We start from the raw sequence: 25,622 nt of genomic DNA, 5'->3' as shown, positions 1-25,622 counted from the left end.
CGGCAGTGATTAGGTTGTGGGAATGGAAGGGAGACAGACTCAATAAAGAATTTCCAAAAATAAAACAAGTAATAATAATCAGCTGTCGTGAGAAGATTTCCAGCATCTGCAGCATTTTGCTTTTGTAAGAACATGTTTTGTGATCTGAGCAGGTGTGAGGAGTGGAGGTGCAGGAGAGACTGTGGCTGCTGTTTCTCCTCCTGCCCCTTTCTGTCTGCTCCTTCAAAGATCACCTCTTGCCAACAACCCGCTATTCTTTGGTGTGTGTGACAACCGCCCCCGGCCAGTATATTTTGGGTCATCGAGAAGACGGTCACCTCTTTCCCACTGGGGATAAATATTCCATTCATGGACTGGAAACACTGGGACCTGCCTCTGGGCTGCTCTCAGTTGTTTTGTTTATTCATTAATTGAATAATTGATGTAACTGGATATTTCACCGCGATCTTGATCTGCTCTCTGAACTTGGACTGAGTCACCACATAAATAAATGTGTTTGTGCAGCAACTTAAATTTAACAGCATCCATCCTACTTTATGAAATATATATTCAGAATCAGTGTAATCTCTGTGACCTTTTCCTGTAATGTTATAATAGAAGAATTCTATAACATACACCAACCACAGAAGTATGAAGTTGCCAGATATGGTGAAGAGTAAAATAACAGACTTCCTTCTGCTCTCCATCTCTGGGTCACTGTGATTCTCTCCCTTGCTCTGACCCCTCAGTCCCTTACGGACTCGACTGGCCACTAAAATGTGTCTGACTGTCAGAGCGTTGAGCAACAGAATTAAAGCGAATGGGAGCAATGGGATTAAAACCTTACCAAACCAGTCAAATCCCACCCATCCAGGCTCTGTATAAAAGCTTGGCTTAAAATAACAGCCCCATGGGACATTGTCGATTATCTCTCCAGGTTTGTATACAAAGTACATGGGGATGTTTTTTGAACAGAGCAGAATGCAGGTTGTTGCTAGAACCACAAATGCAGTTTTCTCGGTGCAATATTTTGTTTTCAGCTTCTGGCAACAAATGGCCACAAATCGATCAAAGGTGAAAGTGACGGTGAACCAGACAGAGCAGTCTACGGCTGCAAAACTAAGGAAACCAATAACACTGCACACAGGGGTGATATTCAGGAAAGATCTCTGGAAATAATAATAACGGATCTGCCACAATATGACCTCAGTGATAATGACCAGTAGATCTGCCGTTGCCATTGCCACCAGGTAACGAGTGGTGCAGGTGGAGAGGACGCACTTTCCCCGGGACAGGATCACAATCGCCAGTAAATTAACTGTAAGAGAGAGAAGGGAAAAGAGACTGGAAATTACTGATCAAACATTCTCCATGTCTGACCCAGACAGTGAGGGCAGGATTTTAGCACCAAAAACGGGGGGGGTTGGGGGCTGGTCAGAGGTTAAAATTTAGAAATTTCAACCCCGACACCAACTGACCTCTGACCTGCCCATTTCCAGGTGTAACGAATTCGGGAAAGGGGACGGACAGACAATCGCTCCCAGGAGGCGGGTTGGTAATTTAAATATTTGAATGAGGCTGGAAGTCTCTGATTTAATCTGTTTTACAGGTTTATCTCTGTCCGGCCTCGTTACCCCGTTATACCCCATATCACATACAAAGGCACCCGGGATTGGCAATGGGAACAGTCCCCTCCCTTCAGGATAAGACTGTTCCCTAGGAATCATCCTCTCCACCCTGGGACCGCACCCATCTTCCCCATGATAGGACCCCATCGAATACCTCAGAATGAAGTGTCAACCTGGTGAAGCTACAAGCCTGGACTACTTGCGTGCCAAACTACATAAGCAGCATGCGATAGACACAGCTAAGTGATCCCATAACCATCGGTTCAGATCTAAGCTCTGCAGTCCTGCAACAACCAGTTGTAAATGGTGGTGGACAATTACACAACTAACAGGAGGATGAGACTCCACAAACAACCTCATCCTCAATGATGGGGGAGCCCAGCACATCAGTGCAAAAGATAAGGCATTTGCAGCCATCCTCAGCCAGAAATGCCAAGTAGATTATCTATCTCAGCCTCCTCCTGAAGTCCCCAGCATCACAGATGCCAGCCTTTAGCGAATTCGATTCACTTCATGTGATATCAAGAAATGGCTGAAAGGACTGGATACTGCAAGGGCTATGGGCCATGACAACATTTCGGTAATAGTACTGAATACCTCTGCTCCAGAACACAGTGGCGCAGTGGTTAGCACCGCAGCCTCACAGCTCCAGCGACCAGGGTTCAATTCTGGATACTGCCTGTGTGGAGTTTGCAAGTTCTCCCTGTGTTTGCGTGGGTTTTCTCCGGGTGCTCCGGTTTCCTCCCACATGCCAAAGACTTGCAGGTTGATAGGTAAATTGGCCATTAGAGATTGCCCCTAGTATAGGTAGGTGGTAGGGAAAATATAGGGACAGGTGGGGATGTGGTAGGAATATGGAATTAGTGTAGGATTAGTATAAATGGGTGGTTGATGGTCTGCACAGACTCGGTGGGCCGAAGGGCCTGTTTCAGTGCTGTATCTCTAAACAAACTTACCACGCCTTAGCCAAGCTGTTCCTGTACAGCTACAATACTGGCATCTAGCCAGCAGTGTGGAAAATTGCCCAAGTATGTCCTGTATACAAAAAGCAGGACAAGTCCAGCCCGGCCAAATACCGCCCTATCAGTGTCGTCCCAATCTTCATCAAAGTGAGGGAAGGTGTCATCAACAGTGCTATCAGCAGCATTACTCAGCAATATTCTCCTTAGTTTTGGTTCTGCCAGGAGCAATCAGCTCCTTACCTCATTACAGGCTTGGTTCAAACCTGGATAAAGGAGGTGAGTCAAGCGGTGAGGTGAGAGTGACTGTCGTTGACATCAAGGCAGGATTTGATCGAGAATGGCATCAAGGAGCCTGAGCAAAACTGGAGCCAATGGGAATCGGGGGAAAACTCTCCGCTGGTTGGAGTCATACCTAGCGCAAAGGAAGAAGGTTGTGGTTGTTGCAAGTCTGTCATCTCAGTCCCAGGACATCACTGCAGGAGTTCCTCAGGGTAGTGTCCTAGGCACAAGCATCTTCATCTGCTTCCTCAATCACCTTCCCCCCCATTGTAAGGTCAGAAGTGGGGACATTTGTTAATGATTATACAATTTTCAGTCCCATTCGCGACTCCTCAGATACTGAAACAGCTCATGTCCTGAGGCAGCAAGACCTGGACAATATCCAGGCTTGGGATGATAAGGGACAAGCAACATTTGTGCCACACACGTGCCAGGCAATGACCATCTCCAACAAGAGAGAATCTAACCACCTCCCCTTGATGTTCATTGGCATTACAATTGCTGAATCCCCCATTATCACCATCCTGGGGGTTACATTGACCAGAAAGTGGACTGGAGTAGCCATATAAATACCATGGCCACAAGAGCAGGTTAAAGGCTAGGAATCCTGCGACGAGTAACTCACCTCCTGACTCCCCAAAGTCTGTCCACTATCTACAAGATACAAGTCAGGATTGTGATGGAATACTCTCCACTTGCCTGGATGGGTGCAGCTCCAACAACACTGAGGAAACTCGACATCATCTAAGACAATGCAGCCTGAGTGAAAGGCACCCCATCCACTACCTTCAACATTCATTCTCTTCACCTCGGATGCACAGTGGCAGAAATGTGTATCATCTACAAGATGCACTGCAGCAATTCATGAAGGCTCCTTTGACAGCATCTTCCAAGCCTATGAACTCTACCACTTAGACGTTCAAGGGCAGCAGATACATGGGAACACCACCATCTGCAAGTTCCGCTCCAAGCCACACATCATCCTGACTTGGAATTACCCGACATAGACTGCAGCGGTTCAAGAAGGCAGTTCACCACTATCTTCTCAAGGGCAGTTAGGGATGGGCAATAAATGCTGGCCAAGACAGCAACAGCCAAGTCCCACGAATGAATAAAAAAAATCCCTCCTCATCCCCACCTGGGACCAATCTCCAGGATAGGAGACCCCTCCCCAGGGTTATGAACATATGAACATACGAACATACAAATTAGGAGCAGGCGTAGACTCCTCAGCCCCTCGAGTCTGCTCCGCCATTCAATAAGTTCATGGCTGAACTGATTAATCCTCTTTTCCACCTACCCCGATAACCTTCCACCCCCTTGCTTGTCAAGAATCTATCTACCTCTGCCTTAAAAATATTCAAAGGGTGCTTCCACTGCCTTTTGAGGAAGAGAATTCTAAAGATTCACAACCCTCAGAGAAAAATGTCCTCCTTATTTCTGTCTTAAATGAGTGACCTATTATTTTTAAACAGTGACCCCCTAGTTCTAGATTCTCCCACATGAGGAATCATACTTTCCACATCCAACCTGTCAAGACCCCTCAGGATCTTATATGTTTCAATCAAGTCGCCTCTTACTCTGGCAGATACCAGCCTAGCCTGTCCAATCTTTCCTCGTAAGACAGCCCGCACATGCCAGTTATTAGTCATCCGAACTGGAAGATATTAGAGATTAACAGTTTTAAACAATCATGTACTCAGTGAAAAGTGGGGGAGAGCAGGAGGAAAGAACAAAAGGGAAGGTCTGTGATGGGGTGGAGGGCAGGAGTGATTCAATGATAAAAGGGATGATGGTGCAAGGTGAATGGGACAATTAATGAAACAGAGGATGGGTCCAGAGGAGGTGTAAATGGTTACAGCAGAATAACAGAGGCAGAGGGGAGCATGGAAAATTTGGCAAAGAGGAGAAGGCTCCAATGGCCTGGAAAAGTGATGGAGAATGGTGGGTAGACCCCAGGGGTGTGGACCAGCCTGCCAGCTGTGTACCAATAGGGGATCCTCACCCCAAGCACCAGCCCACACCCCCTCCACTCCCAGTGACTCTGGTGTAACCATCCTCCATTACCAGCACAGGCCGTCCCAGAAAGTGGGAGCAATGGTTATAATCCAAAGTTTTTAATTTCAGTGTTAAGTCGGACAGGCAATAAAATAACTAATTAGAAAATCTGGTGCTGTTCCTCATTGAACTTCAGAGGAACAGCGTAGGAGGTCGGAGACAGAGAGTTCAGAGTGAGAGTGGGATGTAGAATTAAAATGACAAGTGACCAGAAGCTCAGGGTCACACTTGCAGACTGAATGGAGGAGTTCAGCAAAGCAATCACTCAATCTGTGTTTGCTCCTCTCCCAATGTCCAGGAGATTCCATCATGAGCAGTGAATACTGTTAATAAATTGAAAGAAGTCCAAGTAAATCACTGTTTCACCTGGAAGGAGTGTTTGGGGCCTTGGACAGTGGGAAGGGAGGAGGTGAAAGGGCAGGTGTTACATCTTGTGCTTGCACGGGAAGGTGCCTGGGGAAGAGGAGCTGATGTTGGGGGTGATTGAGGAGTGGATCAGGGTGTCACAATGAGTGGGGGGAAGGGAGGGGAGCAGAATATATGTTTGGTGTTGGACTTAGTTGGATGTGGCAGAAATGTTGGAGGATGATGTGTTGAATGTGGAGGCTGGTGGGGTGGAAGGTGAGGACAAGGGGAACCTTATCATGGTTCTTGCAGGGAGGGAAGGGGTGAAGGCAGTAACGTGGAAAATGGGATGGACACGGTCGAGGACCCTGTTAACCACAGTGGAGGGGAATCCTGCACTGGGGAATAATGAAGACATTTCAGAAGCACTGGTGTGGAAGGTAGCATCGTCAGAACAGATGGAACAGAGGTGGAGAAACTGAGAGAATGGAACAGAGTCTTTCCAGGAAGCCGGGTGGGAGGAAGTATAATCAAGGTAGCTGTGGGAGTCGGTGGGATTATAGTAGATATTGGTGGACAGCCAATCCCCTGAAATGAAGGTAGAGAAGTCGAGGAAGGGAAGGGAAGTGTCAGAGACGGACCATGTGACGACGAGAGAGGGGTGAAAATTAGAAGCAAAGTTGATGTAATTTTCAAGGCAAAAGAAGGAAATGACACCAGCACAGTCATCAAAGTATCAGTAAAATATGTGAAGGAGGGGAGCTGAGTAGGATTGGAACAAAGAATGGTCCATGTATCCTACAGAAAGGCAGCATAGCTAGACCCATACAGCTCCCATAGCGACAACATTAGAGTGTGGAATATCCCAATGTTTACTTCCAAGGTCCACACACCTATACTTTATAACAGGGTCCCTGCACAGGGATCAAGATCAGGAACCTGTGAGGGTTTTCATTCCCAGACCAGAGCCGGTGAGGAAGGCAGGAGTTCCAGCGCGAATGGTGAGTGAATGAAACAAAATGAATCAATTCCAAATGGGGCCTCGGAATGTCCCAGCAGGAGATGGTGGAGGGAAACTGTCCGGGAAACGGCCTCATGGTGTCTGTCAGACAATATCCCATCCACTGTGAGTTTAAGAGAGCGCGGGTTTACAAGACTTTGGAGCAAAGAGGGACAGACTGACATGGACAGAAATGTAAATGGAATTCTGCAGCACAGCTCCGAGCTCAGAAGAAAGGAAGTCTCGTGTGTTGTGGGACAGTCAGGGCCAGAATGACCCAGTGGATGAGGATTCAGATCCTGAAGAAGGGAGTGAGATCTCTGAGGGGAGGAACTAAACTGTCAAATAATAGTGAAAAAATTCAATGAAAAACTTTAGGGCATTTAAGGTCGAAAGTGGGGAGATATTTGATAAAGTAATCAGAGAGAGAGCAAACTCTCTGGTTCAGATGGATTGTATTCACAAATACTAAAAATGAAAGGTAGAGATAGCAGAGGCATGATTATCTGTTCTTTAATAAACATCAGAACATAGAACAAGTCCAAAGAATTACAGACCAGTTATCATAATGTCAGTAATAGGAAAGATAATGGAATCCTTATTCAGAGATGGAACAGAAAAAGCATCTCGAAACAGATAATATAATAAAGAGTAGTCAGCACATATTCCAAAAGGAAGGTCATACTTGACCAAACTCATTACATTTTTTGAATAATATCAGAAAGAGTGAACAAGACTAAGACAGATGATGTAATATACATTGATTTTCTAAAGGTCTTCAATAAGGGACCACACAGCAGACTCATGACCAATCTCAGAGCAAGTGGAGTTTGGGGACAAGCTGGTTCAGAAAGAGAATATACTTTCTGTAATATGGAGACCAGAACCTTACGCAATACGCCAAGTATTTTTTTCCACCAAGGTTCTTATTAGTTTAATATCAGCTGGCCCTCTGTTGCTACTTTAAATGATTTATGAATCTGTCCCCCTGAACCCCTTTTCCCCTCAACCCCATTCAGATCTTTATTTTCCAAGGTATATGAGCAAAACTTATTCTTCTGACCAAAATTCAACACCTCACACTTAGCTTGATTGGAATTAACAGAAAACAGGAAGTAGGGGTTAAAGGTATTTCCTCAGATTGGGAGAAGGTGGGAAGTGATGTTCCACAAGGATCACGCGCTGGGAACATTGTCATTCACCATTTACATAAACAATATGGACTCGGGAAGCAAAAGCACAATTTCAAGATTTGCAGACAAATCCGAGTTGAGAGTACAGTTAATACAGAGGAAGAATGCAACAAAATACCTGAAGAAATTATTAATAATTATTAATAAACTTGCACAATAAACATTTAAATAGAAAATTAATTCCAGTATAGCTAAGTGTGAGGTGCTGAATTTTGGTCGGAATATACTCACTATCATGGAAATGGCTACTCGATTTTCAGAGGCCATTCCTTTGAGGGCAATTACTGCTAAAGTAGTATTAGAGAAGTTAACCCAGTTCTTTATGAGATATGGATTACCACTTGAAGTTCAATTGGATCAAGCTTCTAATTTTTAGGTCTAACATATTTCAAGAAGTCATGGTTAATTTGGTTCTTAAACAGTTAAACTCTTCAGCATATCACCCACAGATACAGGGAACTTTGGAAAGGTACCATCAAACTCTCAAAACAATGATTAGGGCATACTGTCATGAATAGCCCCATGATTGGGATAAACGCTAGACTTACTTTTATGCTATGCTTTCATAATTAAATGCAGAATGAGAAGACCTAACAAGGCTACTCACAACATTTGAAAGAGTCTGTAGAGATAAGCCAGGATGTACAATCTTAGCTACACATATGTGGATGTAGGGGAATCCGTTCCGATAAAACAGCATCCTTATTGCTTAAGTCCAGACAAACAGGCCCAAGAAAAAGCAGAAATCCAATACATGCTGGAAAACAACATAATTCAACCTAGCTAAAACAGATGGAGATTACCAATAGTATTAGTTCCATAACCTGATGGGTCAACCCAACTTTGCATAGACTGCAAAAATTTCAATGCAGTAACGAAGGCAGACTCCTACCCAATTCCTCGCTTGGAAGACTGAATTGATAGAGTGGGAAGTGCCATGTTTCTTACAAAGATAGATTTGATAAAGGGATACTGGCAAGTTCCTTTAACAGCCCGAGCAAAAGAAATGTTACATTTTGTCACACCAGACCTTCTTTAGTAGCGTCGAATGATGCCATTTGGACGAAAGAAAAATGCGCCAGCAATCTTTCAGTGACGAATGAATCAAGTGGTAGCCAATGTTTCCAACTGTGTAGTGTATCTTGATGATGTGCTAATATGCAGTAACACTTGGAAGGAACACTTAAAACGGCTAGAAACTCTGTTCAAAAAGTACAAGCAGCTGATTTAGTGGTAAATCTGGCACAAAGTGAATTTGCAAAAGGAAGTGTGACCTACTTCAGGCATATAGTGGGGCAAGGACAAGTGTTGCAAAGAACGGTAAAAGTACAAATCTTAGTGGAGTTCCCTATCTCGAAGACAATCATGAAATCATGAGGTTTTTAGGGATGTGTGGTTTCTACAGAAAGTTTGCACAAAATTTCAATACTTTAGCTGCTTCACTAACCGATTTGCAACAGAAAAAGAAAACCAAGGTAGTGTGGTCAGGTGAATGCCAGGCAGCTTTTGAAAAGCTAAAGGCAATTTTGACTATTGAACCAGTGTTGACTGCTCCAAATTTTATGAAGCCCTTCAAGGTAGCGATCGATGCTAGTTCCCTGGGGGGTCGGTGCAGTCCTATTACAAATTGATGAATTGGGCATCGAAAAATCAATAGGATACTTTTCAAAAAAACTGAATCGCCACCAAAAAAATGTATTCCACTGATTTGCACTGACCATAATCCATTGACCTTTGTGGATTACAGCCTTATCACTTAAAGATTGTACACATTGTACACATGGAATGCAGAGATCAGATACCTGAAACAAAGATTTCAAAATAGAGCCAGGTTGTACAACTGTACTCAGTACAATTCCACAGTGACAGACACTCTCAGTAATACATGGTCACAGGAAGGGGTGTTCCACTCCAGTTAGTGACCCACACTCAGTACAATTCCACAGTGATAGATACTTCCAGTAATACATGGTCACTGGGATCAGGTGTTCCACTCCAGTTAGTGACCCACACTCAGTTTGATTTTACACTGACTGATGCTCCCACTAATACCTTCACTCAGAGAATTGCCTTCACTGAGGTCTAATTCAGCATTACACGATATTCCACTAAATGCAATAACCTGATAATTCAGAGAGCCTGTCAGTTACAAACAGAGGTTTATTATCAGCTGAGACAATGGAATAAAACTGCAGAGATAATTCAGGATATTTGACGGAAGGAAAAAATATCACTGATTGGGTGTCTGTCTAACGATAACCACTAGATCAGCATTTAACATTATCAGTCACAGAATAAAACCAGAGACCAGCTCACACACAGATTTACACAACTTCAATGGTTATAGTCACTTACCAGGAACACCAATGGCAGCAAGGAAGGGGTAATATATTTTCAAGATACTGTCAATTGGTCGATCCATTTTCTCTGTGAAGTGATGAGTCCCTTTGTGCTGCAGACAATCTCTCTGTATTAAACTCTGAGGTGACACATTGCCAGAGCCTGTAATTTATACCCTGTGGGATCTCCCCGGGGATATTGAGGTTACAACATCACTCAAATTGTTTTTTTAAATTGAAAAAACAGATTACAACATCGAGTTCAATCCATGTTGTGATAGAATATATTTATTTCTGAGATTGAATTGGAAAACTCCAAAGACTGGACAATTCTGATCACATTAATTAACTAATGAAAATTTGAAGCTGTATTCTCCCAGCAATGAGGTTGTTCTTTCAAACACCATCAGTCCCATCTCTAGATCTCATGTTGTTTCAGTGATGTCCTTCACTCGACTGTGGTTCGGGTGGTGAAGAGCAGATTGTGGGCATTGTCCATCTGGCCCTTGAGCTGCAGGCTTTCATTGTAAAGCACAGAGAACTGGGAGTGCAGGCAGTGAAACTCTGGGGAGTCCTTCACCATCTTACTGGCAAGAGTCTTCAGCTGTTCCTGGGGAGGGGAGAGTGGGGAGGAGACACAGGACAAGGACAGGGTTAACCAGAGAGAGAAATTCACTGCCCCACACCATGTCTGACCAATCAGAGTAAACAAAGGAACAGAAGGAGGCTATTCAGCCCCTTGAACCTGTAACATAGAATCAGGATATCCTTTAAAACACAATTAAATGATTCCTCAGGATTCAGGCTCAAGTGTCTTGTGCAAAAACAAGTTTATTACTCAGACACCAATACAGTAACACTATCACTAATAACACTATCAATGCTAATAGCTAACAACTATTACCGTTATACAATAAATTCATACGACCTGTTTCTTGCAAACCCAAGGTGATAAATCTTTTTTTTATATTTATTCATGGGATGTGGGCATCGCTGGCCAGGCCAGCATTTATTGCCCATCCCTAATTACCCTTGAGAAGGTAGTGGTGAGCTGCCTTCTTGAACCGCTGCAGTCTATGTGAGGTATGTACACCCACAGTGCTGTTAGGAAGGGAGTTCCAAGATTTTGACCCAGCAACAATGAAGGAACGGCGACATAGTTCCAAGTCAGGATGGTGTGTGACTTGGAAGGGAACTTGCAGGTGGTGGTGTTCCCATGCATTTTCTGACCTGGTCCTTCTAGTTGGTAGAGGCCGCAGATTTGGAAGGTGCTGTCTAAACAGCCTTGTAGATATTGCCCCTCCAGCTGTCTTGTGTGTTCTCCTGATGTTGTTTCTCCAGCTATCCTGTGTGTTTTCCTGATTTTGTCCCTGCAGCTGTCCTGTGTGCTCTACCCCAAGAAAGGGCTGTCTCCTGATATTTCTGCACCCTTTCTTTGTGAGTTCTATCCCATGATGCTCAGAATGTGTATTGAAGTGAATTCTCACTGACCCAACCTTCAGACTTGCATATTGGCTGTCTTGATGGCTTAACTGTTGAGCAGTTAATTTTACAAAAGGACCAGGATGAACTAGACAATCCCAAATAGTTAAGTGATATTGCTTGTATGCTTCCATTGTTCTGGCTAATACGGGGGGATGGGGGCTCCAGACAGATCACCTGAGTCAATACATCGATCAGTATTGGCTGGAGAAACGGTGATGGGTTTTGGATATATATGGAGTCGGTGCTGGCTCTTCTCTCTTTTCCTCGGCATCAATCTACAGCGAGTCTCACGAGTGGGGCTCGGCTCGATTCAATGGAACACCACCAGAAGCTGAGCGCTGCTCTACATCCCTCATCAACAGACCTCAACTCAAACTGGAACTTGGATACTGTGTCAGTGGTACAGAACCAGGAGAGAGACGTACAGGAAGAAACTGCAAGCAAGACCACGGGCAATCGGGGTGAGCATATTGTCTGCACCTACACATCCACAAGATCACTTAGCTGTGTGAGGGGGTGATTGTAAGTCCCAGCAAAATCTTAGAGGGGTTTAGTGCTGGGGGTCCTGTGTTAGTTTATTTCACGGGAGATTTCTTTTATTAGGCTGTGGGAATTTAGCACAGTAGGGTTTGTTGGACAAGCCAGAGTTGTATTGTTTTTTACTGTTTACGAGTGTTATTGTTAATCTTATTAAACACAATACGGTTGAGCCTGAAAAACATGCTTCTGAATTTTATTTGTCCATATAATCCTGATCGTCCAGAACTTGTAGTAAGAGATGTGTTTTTGGTACGCCTGAGAAAACCACTTTCAGATATTGGCGACCACAGCAGGACGATGGGTTTTGTGTCAGATGATGGACAGTTTTAAGGGCAAGAGACTCAGAATGGAGGATAGGATTTCCCCCTATGTGTTCAATAAGATTAATGTGTCTCAGCCATGGGTGCTGGAGATGCTGCGCTCCGTGAGTCCCCAGGATAGGGCTGCAGAGTGTACAGGTAGTAGGGATCACAGGAAGTCAAAGGAGAAAGCGATTTGGCTCCTGTGTCTGCAGAAGCAATTCAACTGCTCAGGGAGCGGGTTGAAAAGCGAGGGAATTAATTTAAAGAGTCTGTGGATAGGTCAGACGTGAGGGAGAAAGTCGGGAGTAGACTATTGGAGGAACTGCACGAGGAAAGGCAGGAAAGACGTGTGTAAGAACAGACCTCCCGCAACATGGTTGAATACCTACAGTGTCAGGTTACAGAGGCCAAGGTAAACAATCAGACCCTACAGGAAGAAAATGCGAGGCTAATAGCAAGAGCTGACAGCGTGGAGGGTCAGCTAAGGGATATAAAGGTAGTTTATAAAGTAGCCAGGAGTAGAGGCTATGAGGAAGCAGATCACGGATTCTGTAAGGAAAGGATCCAAAAACTGACTCAAGACTTGTCTGGAGCCAGAGGTGTGGCCTGTTTATTGTAACCGGGGGCAAACAGGGTAGACTGGGACACGGAGAGTAAGGAGCCTGATGATAGAGCTCCGGACAGGGAAGTCCGACCGGCACATGAAGCGAGAGGCATCACCTAGCCATGCACTGGGCCGTAAAGCACTCCCAGTTCTTTACAGGATCATCCCTGATAACTTTACTAACTCACCACACTTCCACTCAGATGTTGTTAGACGGGAGGATGAAGGATGGAACAGTGAGCAGTGCCCGTATCGCTGGACTTTATTCCTCTTGCAAATGAATCTGAGAGTGCAGGGGTTGACAGACCCAAAGATGGCTATGAATTTAATCTACCCAGGGACTGCCGATGTGTGTACTGTGGAAGGGGTGTGGGACGTAGCTGTGGGATTCCGGGCCGAGATAAACCCGACAGGCTGGGACATCTACGTAGATGGGTCCAGTTCGGGGATGTGAACGGGGAGCATCTCACTGGATGCAGTGGTTAGCACCGCAGCCTCACACCTCCAGCGACCCGGGTTCGATTCTGGGTACTGCCTGTGTGGAGTTTGCAAGTTCTCCCTGTGTCTGCGTGGGTTTCCTCCGGGTGCTCCGGTTTCCTCCCACATGCCAAAGACTTGCAGGTTGACAGGTTAATTGGCCATAATAAATTGCCCCTAGTATAGGTAGGTGGTAGGGAAATATAGGGACAGGTGGGGATGTGGTAGGAATATGGGATTAGTGTAGGATTAGTATAAATGGGTGGTTGATGGTCGGCACAGACTCGGTGGGCCGAAGGGCCTGTTTCAGTGCTGTATCTCTAAAACTAAAACATAAAAAAACTTATGACCCCACAGCTAAGATAGCGAAGGCCATTAAACTCCCCAGCACCCTGAGGACTCAGCACACCGAACTATCGGCGGTGGCGTATGAGGTTACCCACCGCGATGAATTCCCCACCCCCTATACCATCTGTTCAGATTCCATGTTCACCTGCAATTCATGCACGGAGTACTTGGCCATTTGGACCAGGCGCGGTTTCAAGTCCGCAGATGGAAAGCCCCTAGCAACAGCACTATTGCTGGGGAGAATTTTGGAAGTCACGGGCACCCAGGGGATTACTACATACACAAGGTTAAAGCCCATTCAAAGACAGTGCCCAAGTGTGAGGGCAACCAAAAGGCAGACGAGCTGGCCAAACAGGGGGCCTGGGAAGGAGTATTCTGGGATCCGTACAGAGCAGGTCCAGTAGCAGCAATCCGGGACAAGGGAGGCACACAGAGGGTAGCTTTGGCCCCGGGCTTAACACAAGTCCAAGCGCAGGATCAAGTATTTAAGGCCGTCCTTGTAAAAAGGGAAAAGGGCGAACTGGTACAGGGTCCGTTCGAAACAGCGGACATCACAGTTGAGGAGGGGATGCTTTTCAAATGGGATCATTGGATAGTTCCAGCACAGCACCAGGAGGCGTTCCTCCAGTTGACCCACGGGGGCCCAGGAGCAGGACACCCAGGGCTGGAAACTACCTGGTAAAGGGTACAGGAGGTGGGGCGGTGGCCCCATCTCAGGGTGGAAGTCAAAGAATTCTGTGCGAATTGTTTGGTGTGGGCAGCTAACAACCCCGATCACCAGCGCAGAAAAGCCTCCATAGGACACACCAGAAGGGTAGAGGGACCATGGTCATTCCTGCAGGTCGATCTCACTCCAACCACCACCACCGACGCACAGTGGCAGCAGTGTGCACCATTTACAAGATGCACTGCAGCAATGCACCGAGGCTCGTTAGACAGCATCTTCCAAACCAGCAACCTCTACCAACTAGAAGGATAAGGGCAGCAAATACATGGGAACACCACCACCTGCAAGTTCCCCTCCAAGTCACACACCATCCTGACTTGGAACTATATCGCCGTTCATTCACTGTCGATGGGTCAAAATCCTGGAACTCCCTTCCTAACAGCATTGTGGGTATACCTACTCCACATGGACTGCAGCGGTTCAAGAAGGCAGCTCACCACCACCTTCTCAAGGGCAATTAGGGATGGGCAATAAATGCTGGCCTGGCCAGCGTCGCCCACATCCCATGAATGAATTTTAAAAAAATTTCATCGGACAGCTACACACCACTAAAGCAGGTAACAGGTACTGCTTATTCCTGGTGGACGTATTTTCAAAGTGGGTGCAGGCCTTCCCATGCCGAGCAGCCACGGCACAAGCGACAACTAGGATCCGTGTGAGGGAAGCGTTCTCCCGATGGGGACTGCCACAGGTCATGGAGCCATTTCACTGGGCAGGTGATGCAGGTCACCTTAAAACATTAGGGAATACAAGGGAAGTGACATGTGGCTCACGACCCCCAGTCATCGTGAATTGTGGAGCGCATGAACCTGACACTGAAAGAAAAACTTGGGAAGGAGATAAGCCCATTCCCACAGAGATGGGACCAGGTCTTGACTTTAGTCTTATTGGGTGTCTGGACCAGCCCCTCCAGAAGCACAGGGTACTCTCCACATGAGCTCATGACCGGGAGGATTATGCACACCCCAACCCACGTGTTGGCGCCGGTCCTCACAGAAGCTCAGGTAAGGGAGGTAAACCAGGACAGGTTTGTCCAGAATCTGTTTGACACTTTAAAACAGATTCACTGGCAGGCAGTCAGTAACCTGGTGAACTAGCACCAGAAAAATCGGTTGCTGCCAGACCTCAAAGAACCCACGAGTGGAAGGTGGGAGACCAGGTAATGGTCAGGAACTATGCCCATGTAAGGGCATTCGAACCACTGTACATGGGCTTTATAACATCGTAGATAAGACAAGCCCCATGGGATATGCAGTGAGATTCCCGAAACACACAAAACGGTATCACATCAACCAGTGCAAGTTGTTTAATCCTGAAGAGGGGAAAACAAAGGCAGAGAGAAACCAGGGCATGATAATGATCCTGGTGGATGCGAGTCTTCCTCCCAAGGTGTGGGACGATGATGATGACCCGGAGGACAGGGCGGTGAGGAGAAGCAGTCGGATACGACGACCTAGGGTGCCGTGGATGCCTCCTTACTCACCAACCTCGAGCTGCATGAGGCTCTGGCTGGAGAGGTTTTAACCAGAGGCACTCGATAACGCAGAACGAACTGCAAATATATGTAAATAACGAAAGCCAGGCCTGTGGAGGAAAAGCCTCTCACAGAGCAGTGTTGCTTTGTCTGTTTTGTCCTAATATAGAAATCAGAAGAAACCGGAGAAGTAAAATGGAGACAACACTGAGACTGAGCGTGCTCAGAATTCTGGTTGGAACAGAACACCTGGAGAGAGGAGAATGGACTGGAAACACTGGGACCCGCCTCTGGGCTGCTCTCAGTTGTTTTGTTTATTTATTAATTGAATAATTGATGTAACTGGATATTTCACCGCGATCTTGAACTGCTCTCTGAACTTGGACTGAGTCACAACATAAATAAGCGTGTTTGTGCAGCAACTTAAAGTCAGCAGCATATATCCGACTTGTTGAAATATATATTCAGAATCTGTGTAAACCCTGGGATCTGCGCCTGTAATGTTATAATATAAGAATTCTATAACATATACCAACCACAGAAGTATGAAGTTGTCGGATATGCTGAAGAGTAAAATCACAGACTTCCTTCGACTCTCCATCTCTGGGTCACTGCGATTATCCCCCTTGCTCTGACCCCTCAGGCCCTTACGGACTCGACTGGCCACTAAAATGTGTCTGACTGTCAGAGCGTTCAGCAACAGAATGAAAGCGAATGGGAGCAATGGAGTTAAAACTGTCTTAAACCAGTCAAATCCCACCCATCCGGGATCAGTATAACAGCTTGGCTTTGTATAACAGCCCCATGGTACATTGTCGATTATCTCTCCAGGTTCATATACAAAGTAGAAGGGGATGTTTTTTGAACAGAGCAGAATGCAGGTTGTTGCGAGAATCACAGCCGCAGTTTTCTCGGTGCAATATTTTGTTTTCAGCTTCTGGCAACAAATGGCTACAAATCGATCAAAGGTGAAAGTGACGGTGAACCAGACAGAACAATCTCCGGCTGCTTGGAGCAGGACAGCCTGTACACAACACACAGGGGTGATGTCCAGAAAGGACACTGGGAAATAATAAGAACGAATCTGCCACAATATGACCTCAATGATAATGACCAGTAGATCCGCCGTTGCCATGGCCACCAGGTAGCGAGTGGTGCAGGTGGAGAGGCCGCACTTTCCCCGGGACAGGATCACAATCGCCAGTAAATTAACTGTAAGAGAGAGAAGGGAAAAGAGACTGGAAATTACTGATTAAACATTCTCCGTGTCTGACCCAGACAGTAAGGGCAGGATTTTAGCACCAAAAATACACTGCCTGAAGGGGTGGTAGAGGCAGGAACCCTGACAGCATTTAAGAAGTATTTAGATGAGCACTTGCAATGCCATAGCACACAAGGTTAAGGACCAAGTGCTGGAAAATGGGATTAGAATAGATAGGCTTGATGGCCAGCGTGGACATGGAGGACTGAAGGGCCTGTTTCTGTGCTGTATAACTCGATGACTCAATAGGGGGGTTGGGGGCAGGTCAGAGGTTAAAAATTAAAAATATCAACCCCCTCCTGGGAATGGACCACCCTCCCAGGTTGGAACCTGTAACAATCAGGTCCCCCTCTCGTGTTTTGGATCAGAAACTTCCCTGGTCCCCTCCCCTTAACGAGACTCGGACCATGCTGCAGGACAGGAGACCCACCCCCGGGGTTGAGGATCAGCCACTCACCCTCCCCCTAACCTCCTGCTCCACTTCCCCAGACTCGGACCACACTGCAGGTTAGGAGACCCCTCCCCTGGGTTGGAGATCAACAGACCAGTGATCAGAGATGTTACCACTCTCTCCTCCTCTGGAGATGATGATTGGACACCCCCCGATATCAGGCATCTCTCCCAAAACACCGGGGTCAGCATTTAGACCGCCCTGGTCCTGAGGCCTGCTCCAGAGTCCGCCCTGCCCGACTGGAAGCCAAGCCTGTCAATCAGGCTGACTTCAGGGTGGGGAACCTGTCAAGGATAAAAGAGCAGTCTGTGGAATTAAAACTCTGAAACTCCGCTCCCCACCTATGTCACTCACCCCTGTTAATATCCAGGAATAAACATTGGAGTCAAAACAAAATACTGAAACTGCTGTAAATCTGATAAAAATAGGAGAATGTTGAAAACACTCAGCAGGTCAGGCAGCATCTGTGGAGAGAGAAACAGAGTTAATGTTTCAGGCTGATAGGCTTTCATCAGAACTGGAAGATATTGGAGATTAACAGTTTTAAAGCAATTTTAGGCGATTGATAAGGTTCCCCACGGTAGGCTATTGCAGAAAATATGGAAGTATGGGGTTGAAGGTGATTTAGAGCTTTGGATCAGAAATTGGCTAGCTGAAAGAAGACAGAGGGTGGTGGTTGATGGCAAATGTTCATCCTGGAGTTTAGTTACTAGTGGTGTACCGCAAGGATCTGTTTTGGGGCCACTGCTGTTTGTCATTTTTATAAATGACCTGGATGAGGGTGTAGAAGGGTGGGTTAGTAAATTTGCGGATGACACGAAGGTCTGTAGAGTTGTGGATAGTGCCGTAGGATGTTGTAGGGTACAGAGGGACATAGATAGGCTGCAGAGCTGGGCTGAGAGATGGCAAATGGAGTTTAATGCAGAAAAGTGTGAGGTGATTCACTTTGGAAGGAGTAACAGGAATGCAGAGTACTGGGCTAATGGGAAGATTCTTGGTAGTGTAGATGAGCAGAGAGATCTTGGTGTCCAGGTACATAAATCCCTGAAAGTTGCTACCCAGGTTAATAGGGCTGTTAAGAAGGCATATGCTGTGTTAGCTTTTATTAGTAGGGGGATCGAGTTTCGGAGCCACGAGGTCATGCTGCAGTTGTACAAAACTCTGGTGAGGCCGCACCTGGAGTATTGCGTGCAGTTCTGGTCACCGCATTATAGGAAGGATGTGGAAGCTTTGGAAAGAGTGCAGAGGAGATTTACTAGGATGTTGCCTGGGATGCAGGGAAGGTCTTACGAGGAAAGGCTGAGGGACCTGAGGTTGTTTTCGTTGGAGAGAAGGAGGAGGAGAGGTGACTTAATAGAGACATATGAGATAATCAGAGGGTTAGATAGGGTGGATAGTGAGAGTCTTTTTCCTCGGATGGTGATGGCAAACACGAGGGGACATAGCTTTAAGTTGAGGGGTGATAGATATAGGACAGATGTTAGAGGTAGTTTCTTTACTCAGAGAGTAGTAGGGGCGTGGAACGCCCTGCCTGCAACAGTAGTAGACTCGCCAACTTTAAGGGCATTTAAGTGGTCATTGGATAGACATATGGATGAAAATGGAATAGTGTAGGTATGATGGTTTCACAGGTCGGCGCAACATCGAGGGCCGAAGGGCCTGCACTGCGCTGCAATGTTCTAATGTTCATGTAGTCAGTGAAAAGTGGGGTATCAGGGGAGGGAAGAACAAAAGGGAAGGTCTGTGATCGGGAGGAGGGCAGGAGTGATTTAATGATAAAAGGGATGATGGTGCAAGGTGAATGGGACAATTAAAGAAACAGAGGATGGGTCCAGAGGAGGTGTAAATGGTTACAGCAGAATAACAGAGGGAGAGGGGAGCATGGAAAATCTGGCAAAGAGGAGAAGGCTACGGTGGCCTGGAAAAGTGATGGAGAATGGTGGGTAGACCCCAGAGGTGTGGACCAGCCTGCCAGCTCTGTACCAATAGGGAATCCCCACCCCAAGTACCAGCCCACACCCCCTCCACTCCCAGTGACTCTGGTGTAGCCATCCTCAATTACCACCAGAGGCTGTCCCAGAAAGTGTGAGCAAATGTTATAATCTGAAGTTTTTAATCTCAGTGTTAGGTCTGGGAGGCAACACACCAAGTCTCCTTAGACAGCACCTTTCAAACCCATGACATCTACCACCTAGAAGGACAAGGGCAGCAGACACATGGGAACACCAGCACCCACAATTTCCCCTCCAAGTCACACACCATCCTGACATGGAACAATATCGCCGCTCCCTCACTGTTACTGAGTCAAAATCCTGGAACTCCCTTCCTAACAGCACTGTAGGTGTACCATGTATCCTACCCCTGCAGCGGTTCAAGAAGGCAGCTCACCACCACATTCTCAAGAACAATTAGGATGGGCAATAAATGCTGGCATAGCCAGTGATGACCACAACCCCCAAAAGATTGAAATAAATAAATAAAATGCCTTATCAAAACATCCAGTGCTGTTCCACATTGAACTTCAGTGGAAGAGTGTAGGAGGTTGGAGATAGAGAGGTCAGAGTGGAAGTGGGATGTAGAATTAAAATGACAAGTGACCAGAAGCTCAGGGTCACACTTGCAGACTGATGGAGGAGTTCAGCAAAGAACAAAGAACAAAGAACAGTACAGCACAGGAACAGGCCATTTGGCCCTCCAAGCCTGCGTCGATCTTGATGCCTGCCGAAATTAACACCTTCTGCACTTCCGGGGCCCATATCCCTCTATTCCCTTCCTATTCATATATTTGTCAAGATGTCTCTTAAACGTCGCTATCATATCTGCTTCCACCACCTCCCCTGGCAGCAAGTTCCAGGCACTCACCACCCTCTGTGTAAAAAACTTGCCTCGCACATTCCCTCTCAACTTTGCCCCTCGCAACTTAAACCGATGTCCCCGAGTAACTGACTCTTCCACCCTGGGAAAAAGCTTTTACTCAATCTGTGTTTGCTCCTCTCCCAATGTCCAGGAGATTCCATCGTGAGCAGCGAATACTGTTAATAGATTGTAAGAAGTCCAAGTAAATCACTGTTTCACCTGGAAGGAGTGTTTGGGATCTTGGACAGTGGGAACGGAGGAGGTAAAAGGGCAGGTGTTACATCTCCTGTGCTTGCACGGGAAGGTGCCTGGGGAAGAGAAGCTGATGTTGGGGGTGATTGAGGCATGGATCAGGGTGTCACAATGAGTGAGGGGAAGGGAGGGGAGCCGAATATATTTTTGATGTTGGACTTAGCTGGATGTGGCAGAAATGTTGGAGGGTGATGTGTTGAATGTGAAAGCTGGTGGGTTGGAAGGTGAGGACAAGGGGAACTGTATCGTGGTTCTGGCAGGGAGGGAAGGGGTGAAGGCAGTGACATGGGAAATAGGATGGACACGGTCGAGGACCCTGTTAACCACAGTGGAGGGGAATCCTCGGCTGAGGAATAATGAAGACATTTCAGAAGCACTGGTGTGGAAGGTAGCATCATCAGAACAGATGGAACGGAGGTGGAGAAACTGGGAGAATGGAACAGAGTCTTTCCAGGAAGCCGGGTGGGAGGAAGTATAATCAAGGTAGCTTTGGGAGTCGGTGGGATTATAGTAGATATTGGTGGACAGCCAATCCCCTGAAATGGAGGTAGAGAAGTCAGGGAATTGAAGTATCAGAGACGGACCATGTGAAGACGAGGGAGAAGTGGAAATTAGAGCAAAGTTGATATAATTTTCCCATTCAAGGCAAAAGAAGGAAATGACACCAGCACAGTCATCAAATTATCAGAAAAATATGTGAAGGAGGGGAGCTGAGTAGGATTGAAACAAAGAATGGTCCATGTATCCTACACAAAGGCAGCATAGCTAGGACTCATACAGCTCCCATAGTGACAACATTAGAGTGTAGAATATCCCAATGTTTACACCCGAGGTCCACACACCTATAATTTACAACAGGGTCCCTGCACAGGGATCAGGATCAGGAACCTGTGAGGGTTTTCATTCCCAGACCAGAGCCGGTGGGGAAGAGAGGAATTCCAATGGGACGGGCGAGTGAATGAAACAAAATGACTCAATTCCGAATGGGGCCCGCGGAATGTTCCAGCAGGAGATGGTGGAGGGAAACTGGCCGAGAAACGACCTCATGGTGTCTGTCAGGCAAGATCCCATCCACTGTGAGTTTAAGGAGAGCTCGGATTTACTGGATTTGGAGCAGAGAGGAGCAGACTGACATGGACAGAAATGTAAATGGAATTCTGCAGCACAGCTCCGAGCTCAGAAGTAAGGAAGTCTCGTGTGTCGTGGGACAGTCGGGGCCAGAATGACCCAGTGGATGAGGATTCAGAGCCTGAAGAAGGGAGTGAGATCTCTGAGGGGAGGAACTAAACTGTCAAATTGTATTGCATAAATTCAATAAAAAACTTCAAGACATTTAAGGTAGAAGGCAGGTAGATATTTCATGATGTAATCGGAGAGAGAGAGAAAGAGAACTCTCTGGTTCACAAGGGTTGCATCCACACATACAACAGAAGAAAGCTAGAGATAGCAGAGGCACGATTAACTGTTAATTAATAATCATCAGAATATTGAATAGTGCCAGAGAACTGATGCACAGCTAATGTGATTCTTGTATTAAAGCAGAAGATAGAATGATTCCAAGGAACTAGAGACCATTTAACATAACGTCAGTAACAGGAAGGAAAATAGGATCCTGATTCCAAGATGGAATTTTAAAAAATCTAGAAACACATAATATCATGAAGAGTCGTCAGCATAGATTCCAAAAGGAAGGTCATACTTGACCAACCTTATTGAATTCTTTGAGTAATATCAGAAAGAGTGGATAAGACTAATACAGATGATGTAATATACATTGATTTTCTCAAGGTCTTCGATAAGGGACCACACAGCAGACTCATGACTAATCTCAGAGCAAGTGGAGTTTCGGATAAGCAGCAGAATGGACAGCGATATAAAAGCAAAATACTGCAGATACTGGAAATCTGAAATAAAAACAAGAAATGCTGGAAATTCTCAGCAGGTGTGGCAGCATTTGTGGAGAAAGAAGCAGAGTTAACCTTTCAGGTCAGTGACCCTTCATCAGAATGGAGAGCGAGCTGGCTACAGAAACAGAAAACACAGAGTAGTGTTGGAAGGTGGGAAGTGGTGTTCCACAAGGGTCAACGTTGGGTACATGGTCATTCCTTATTTATATAATCAATACGAACTCAGGAAGCAAAAGCACAATTTGAAGATTTGCAAACAAATCTGAGTTGAGAGGACATTTAATACAGAGGGAGAATGCAACAAAATACCTGAAGACATGATTAATAAGAAATAAACTTGCACAGTGAACATTTAAATGGAAAATGAATTTCTGTCCAGCTAAGTGTGAGCTGCTGAATTTTGGTTGGAAGAATAAGATCCCCTGATATACCTTGGAAAATAAGCATCTGAATCGGTTCAAGCGGAAAAGGGGTTCAGGGGGACAGATTCACAAATCATTTAAAGTAGCAACACAGGTTAACAGGGCCAAAAAATACAAACAAACCACTGGAGTTCATTTCTAGAGGAATGGAATTGAAAAATCAAAGAGCTGATATGAAACTAATATCGAACCTTGGTTATACAACACTTAGCGCACTGTGTACAGTTCTGGTCTCCAGATTACAAAAAGGATATTGATGCACTGGAGAAGGTGCAAATATTTTAACCAAAATGATACCAGAACTGAGAGAAGTGTACTATTTATTTCATCATTAACAGTTTACTAATGTTATTATTTACTGCCCTTGGTCTGATCTCTGTATTATGAAAACGCGATATGTCTGTTCTTCAATTATAAGTGTCTCTCCTCACAGGGACAAGCCTCACTGAGCTAAGGGCAGAGATTGGTACAGGTTAGATGTGTCAAGTCTCTGGATCATAGATAAGAACTGATCCGTCAAACCATATACAGTTACAGAAGTGGATGATTCAATAAACATAGCCCAATATTCATCCTGTGTAATAGACAGATAATAAAATTCAACACTCATGACCCACAGATTCTCAGGACCATGCTGGGTGAAGGGGATTAATCATCACTAAAATAACTAAAGTGTTTACAGTAACTATACTCAGAGTAAGAAACATCATTATAAAGAGGATTAACAGTGCTGTCCTGCTGTTTAACTGTTATTAAGTAGTTAACATCTGTTTCTGTTGTAGCAGTTCAATAGGAGACAGCAATATCAATACATTCCACTTTATATACTTATTACCAAAAATCAGCGAAAAAACACTTTGCAATCGATTAAAATGTTAAAACACAGAGGCAGCTTCATGGAATGGAGAGATCAGATACCTGAAACAATGACTTCAAATTCGAACTGAATTGTACAATTGTGCTCAGTACAATTCCACAGTGACCGATACTCCCAGTAATACATGGTCACTGGGATCAGGTGTTCCACTCCGGTTAGTGACCCACACTCATTTTGATTTTACACTGACTGATGCTCCCACTAATACCTTCACTCAGAGAATTGCCTTCACTGAGGTCTAATTCAGCATTACACGATATTCCACTAAATACAATAACTTGATAATTCAGAGAGCCTGTCAGTTACAAACAGAGGTTTATTATCAGCTGAGACAATGGAATAAAACTGCAGAGATAATTCAGGATATTTGCCATAAGGAAATGATATCACTGATCGGGTGTCTGTATAATGGTGACCACTAGATCAGCATTTAACATTATCAGTCACAGAGTAAAACCAGATACCAGCTCACACACAGATTTACACAACTTCAATGGTTATAGTCACTTACCAGGAACACCAATGACAGCAAGGAAGGGGTAATATAGTTTCTTGATACTGTCAATACTGTCAATTGTTCGATGCATTTTCTGTGTGAAGTGATGTGTCCCTTCGTGCTGCAGTCAATCTCTCTGTAATAAACTCTGAGGTGACACATTGCCAGAGCTTGTAATTTATACCCTGTGGGATCTCCCCGGGGATAGTGAGGTTGCAACATTGTAACTTGTTTTTAAAAATTGAACAGATTACGACATCGAGTTCAGTCCCTGTTGTGATCGAAGATATTGATTTCTGAGATTGAATTGGAAAACTCCAAAGACTGGACAATTCTGATCACATTAATTAACTAATGAAAATTTGAAGCTGTATTCACCCAGCAATGAGGTTGTTCTTTCAAACACCATCAGTCCCATCTCCAGATCTCATGTTGTTTCAGTGATGTCCTTCACTCCACTGTGGTTCGGGTGGTGAAGAGCAGATTGTGGCCATCGTCCATCTGGGCCTTGAGCTGCAGGCTCTCATTGTAAAGCACAGAGAACTGGGACTGCAGGCAGTGAAACTCTGGGGAGTCCTTCACCATCTCACTGGCAAGAGTCTTCAGCTGTTCCTGGGGAGGGGAGAGTGGGGAGGAGGCACAGGACAAGGAAAGGGTTAACCAGAGAGAGAGAGAGAGAGAGATTCACTGCTCCATACCTTGTCTGACCAATCAGAGTAAACACAGGAACAGGAGGAGGCCATTCAGCCCCTCGTGTCTATTCAGTCTTTTGATGGAATTTGCTGGCGGAGAGGATATTGGTTAATAGATGAGTATTTTAAAGTGACAGAACTTCTTTCGGCTGGGAGGAGGGGCCGTGGAATCCTTTTCAACCACCTGAGAGGATAATCAGAACTTCAGTATAATGTCTCATCCAAAAACGCACCACCAATGACGCAGCACTCCTTCAGTATTGACCCTCTGACAGTGCAGCACTCCCTCAGTACTGACCCTCCGACAGTGCAGCACACTGTCAGTACTGCCCCTCCAACAGTGCAGCACTCCCTCATCACTGACCCTCTTACAGTACAGCAGTACCTCAATACTGACCCTCCGACAGTGCAGCACTCCGCAGTACTGACCCTCTGACAGTACAACACATCCTCAGTACTAACCCAACAACAGTGCAGCACTCCCTCAATACCGCCCCTCTGACTGTACAACACATCCTCAGTACTGCCCCTCCGACAGTGCAGCAGTCCCTCAGTTCTGTCCCTCTGACAGTGCAGCACTCCCTCTGTCCTGACCCACCAATAGTGCAGCACTCCCTCAGTATGAACCCTCTCTCCAGGGAGCGGTCCCTCAGTACTGACCCTCCGAC

At 45.7% G+C, this 25,622-nt stretch overlaps 2 protein-coding genes across 2 annotated transcripts; both read right to left on the bottom strand.

Annotated features, from left to right (window-relative positions):
* Nucleotides 1-386: 386 nt before the first annotated feature.
* Nucleotides 387-1,289, bottom strand: LOC137346017 (probable G-protein coupled receptor 139; the record flags this gene model as incomplete). Its single annotated transcript, XM_068009316.1, has 1 exon — nucleotides 387-1,289. A coding segment is annotated over one exon (903 nt), but the record flags the coding sequence as incomplete, so codon positions are not given.
* A 14,752-nt stretch (nucleotides 1,290-16,041) lies between these two features.
* LOC137345788 (probable G-protein coupled receptor 139) lies at nucleotides 16,042-24,353 on the bottom strand. Its single transcript, XM_068009043.1, has 2 exons — nucleotides 24,278-24,353; nucleotides 16,042-16,952 (listed from the first exon to the last, which is right to left on the bottom strand). The coding sequence occupies exons 1-2, from the start codon at nucleotides 24,351-24,353 to the stop codon at nucleotides 16,042-16,044; spliced, it is 987 nt and encodes a 328-aa protein (XP_067865144.1).
* Between the last annotated feature and the right edge of the window lie 1,269 nt (nucleotides 24,354-25,622).

The sequence above is a fragment of the Heterodontus francisci genome, chromosome 29 (genome assembly GCF_036365525.1).
Source record: "Heterodontus francisci isolate sHetFra1 chromosome 29, sHetFra1.hap1, whole genome shotgun sequence".
Classification (NCBI taxonomy): domain Eukaryota; kingdom Metazoa; phylum Chordata; class Chondrichthyes; order Heterodontiformes; family Heterodontidae; genus Heterodontus; species Heterodontus francisci.
The sequence above is the reverse complement of the archived record's forward strand: the minus strand, read 5'-3'. Positions and strand labels throughout refer to the sequence as shown.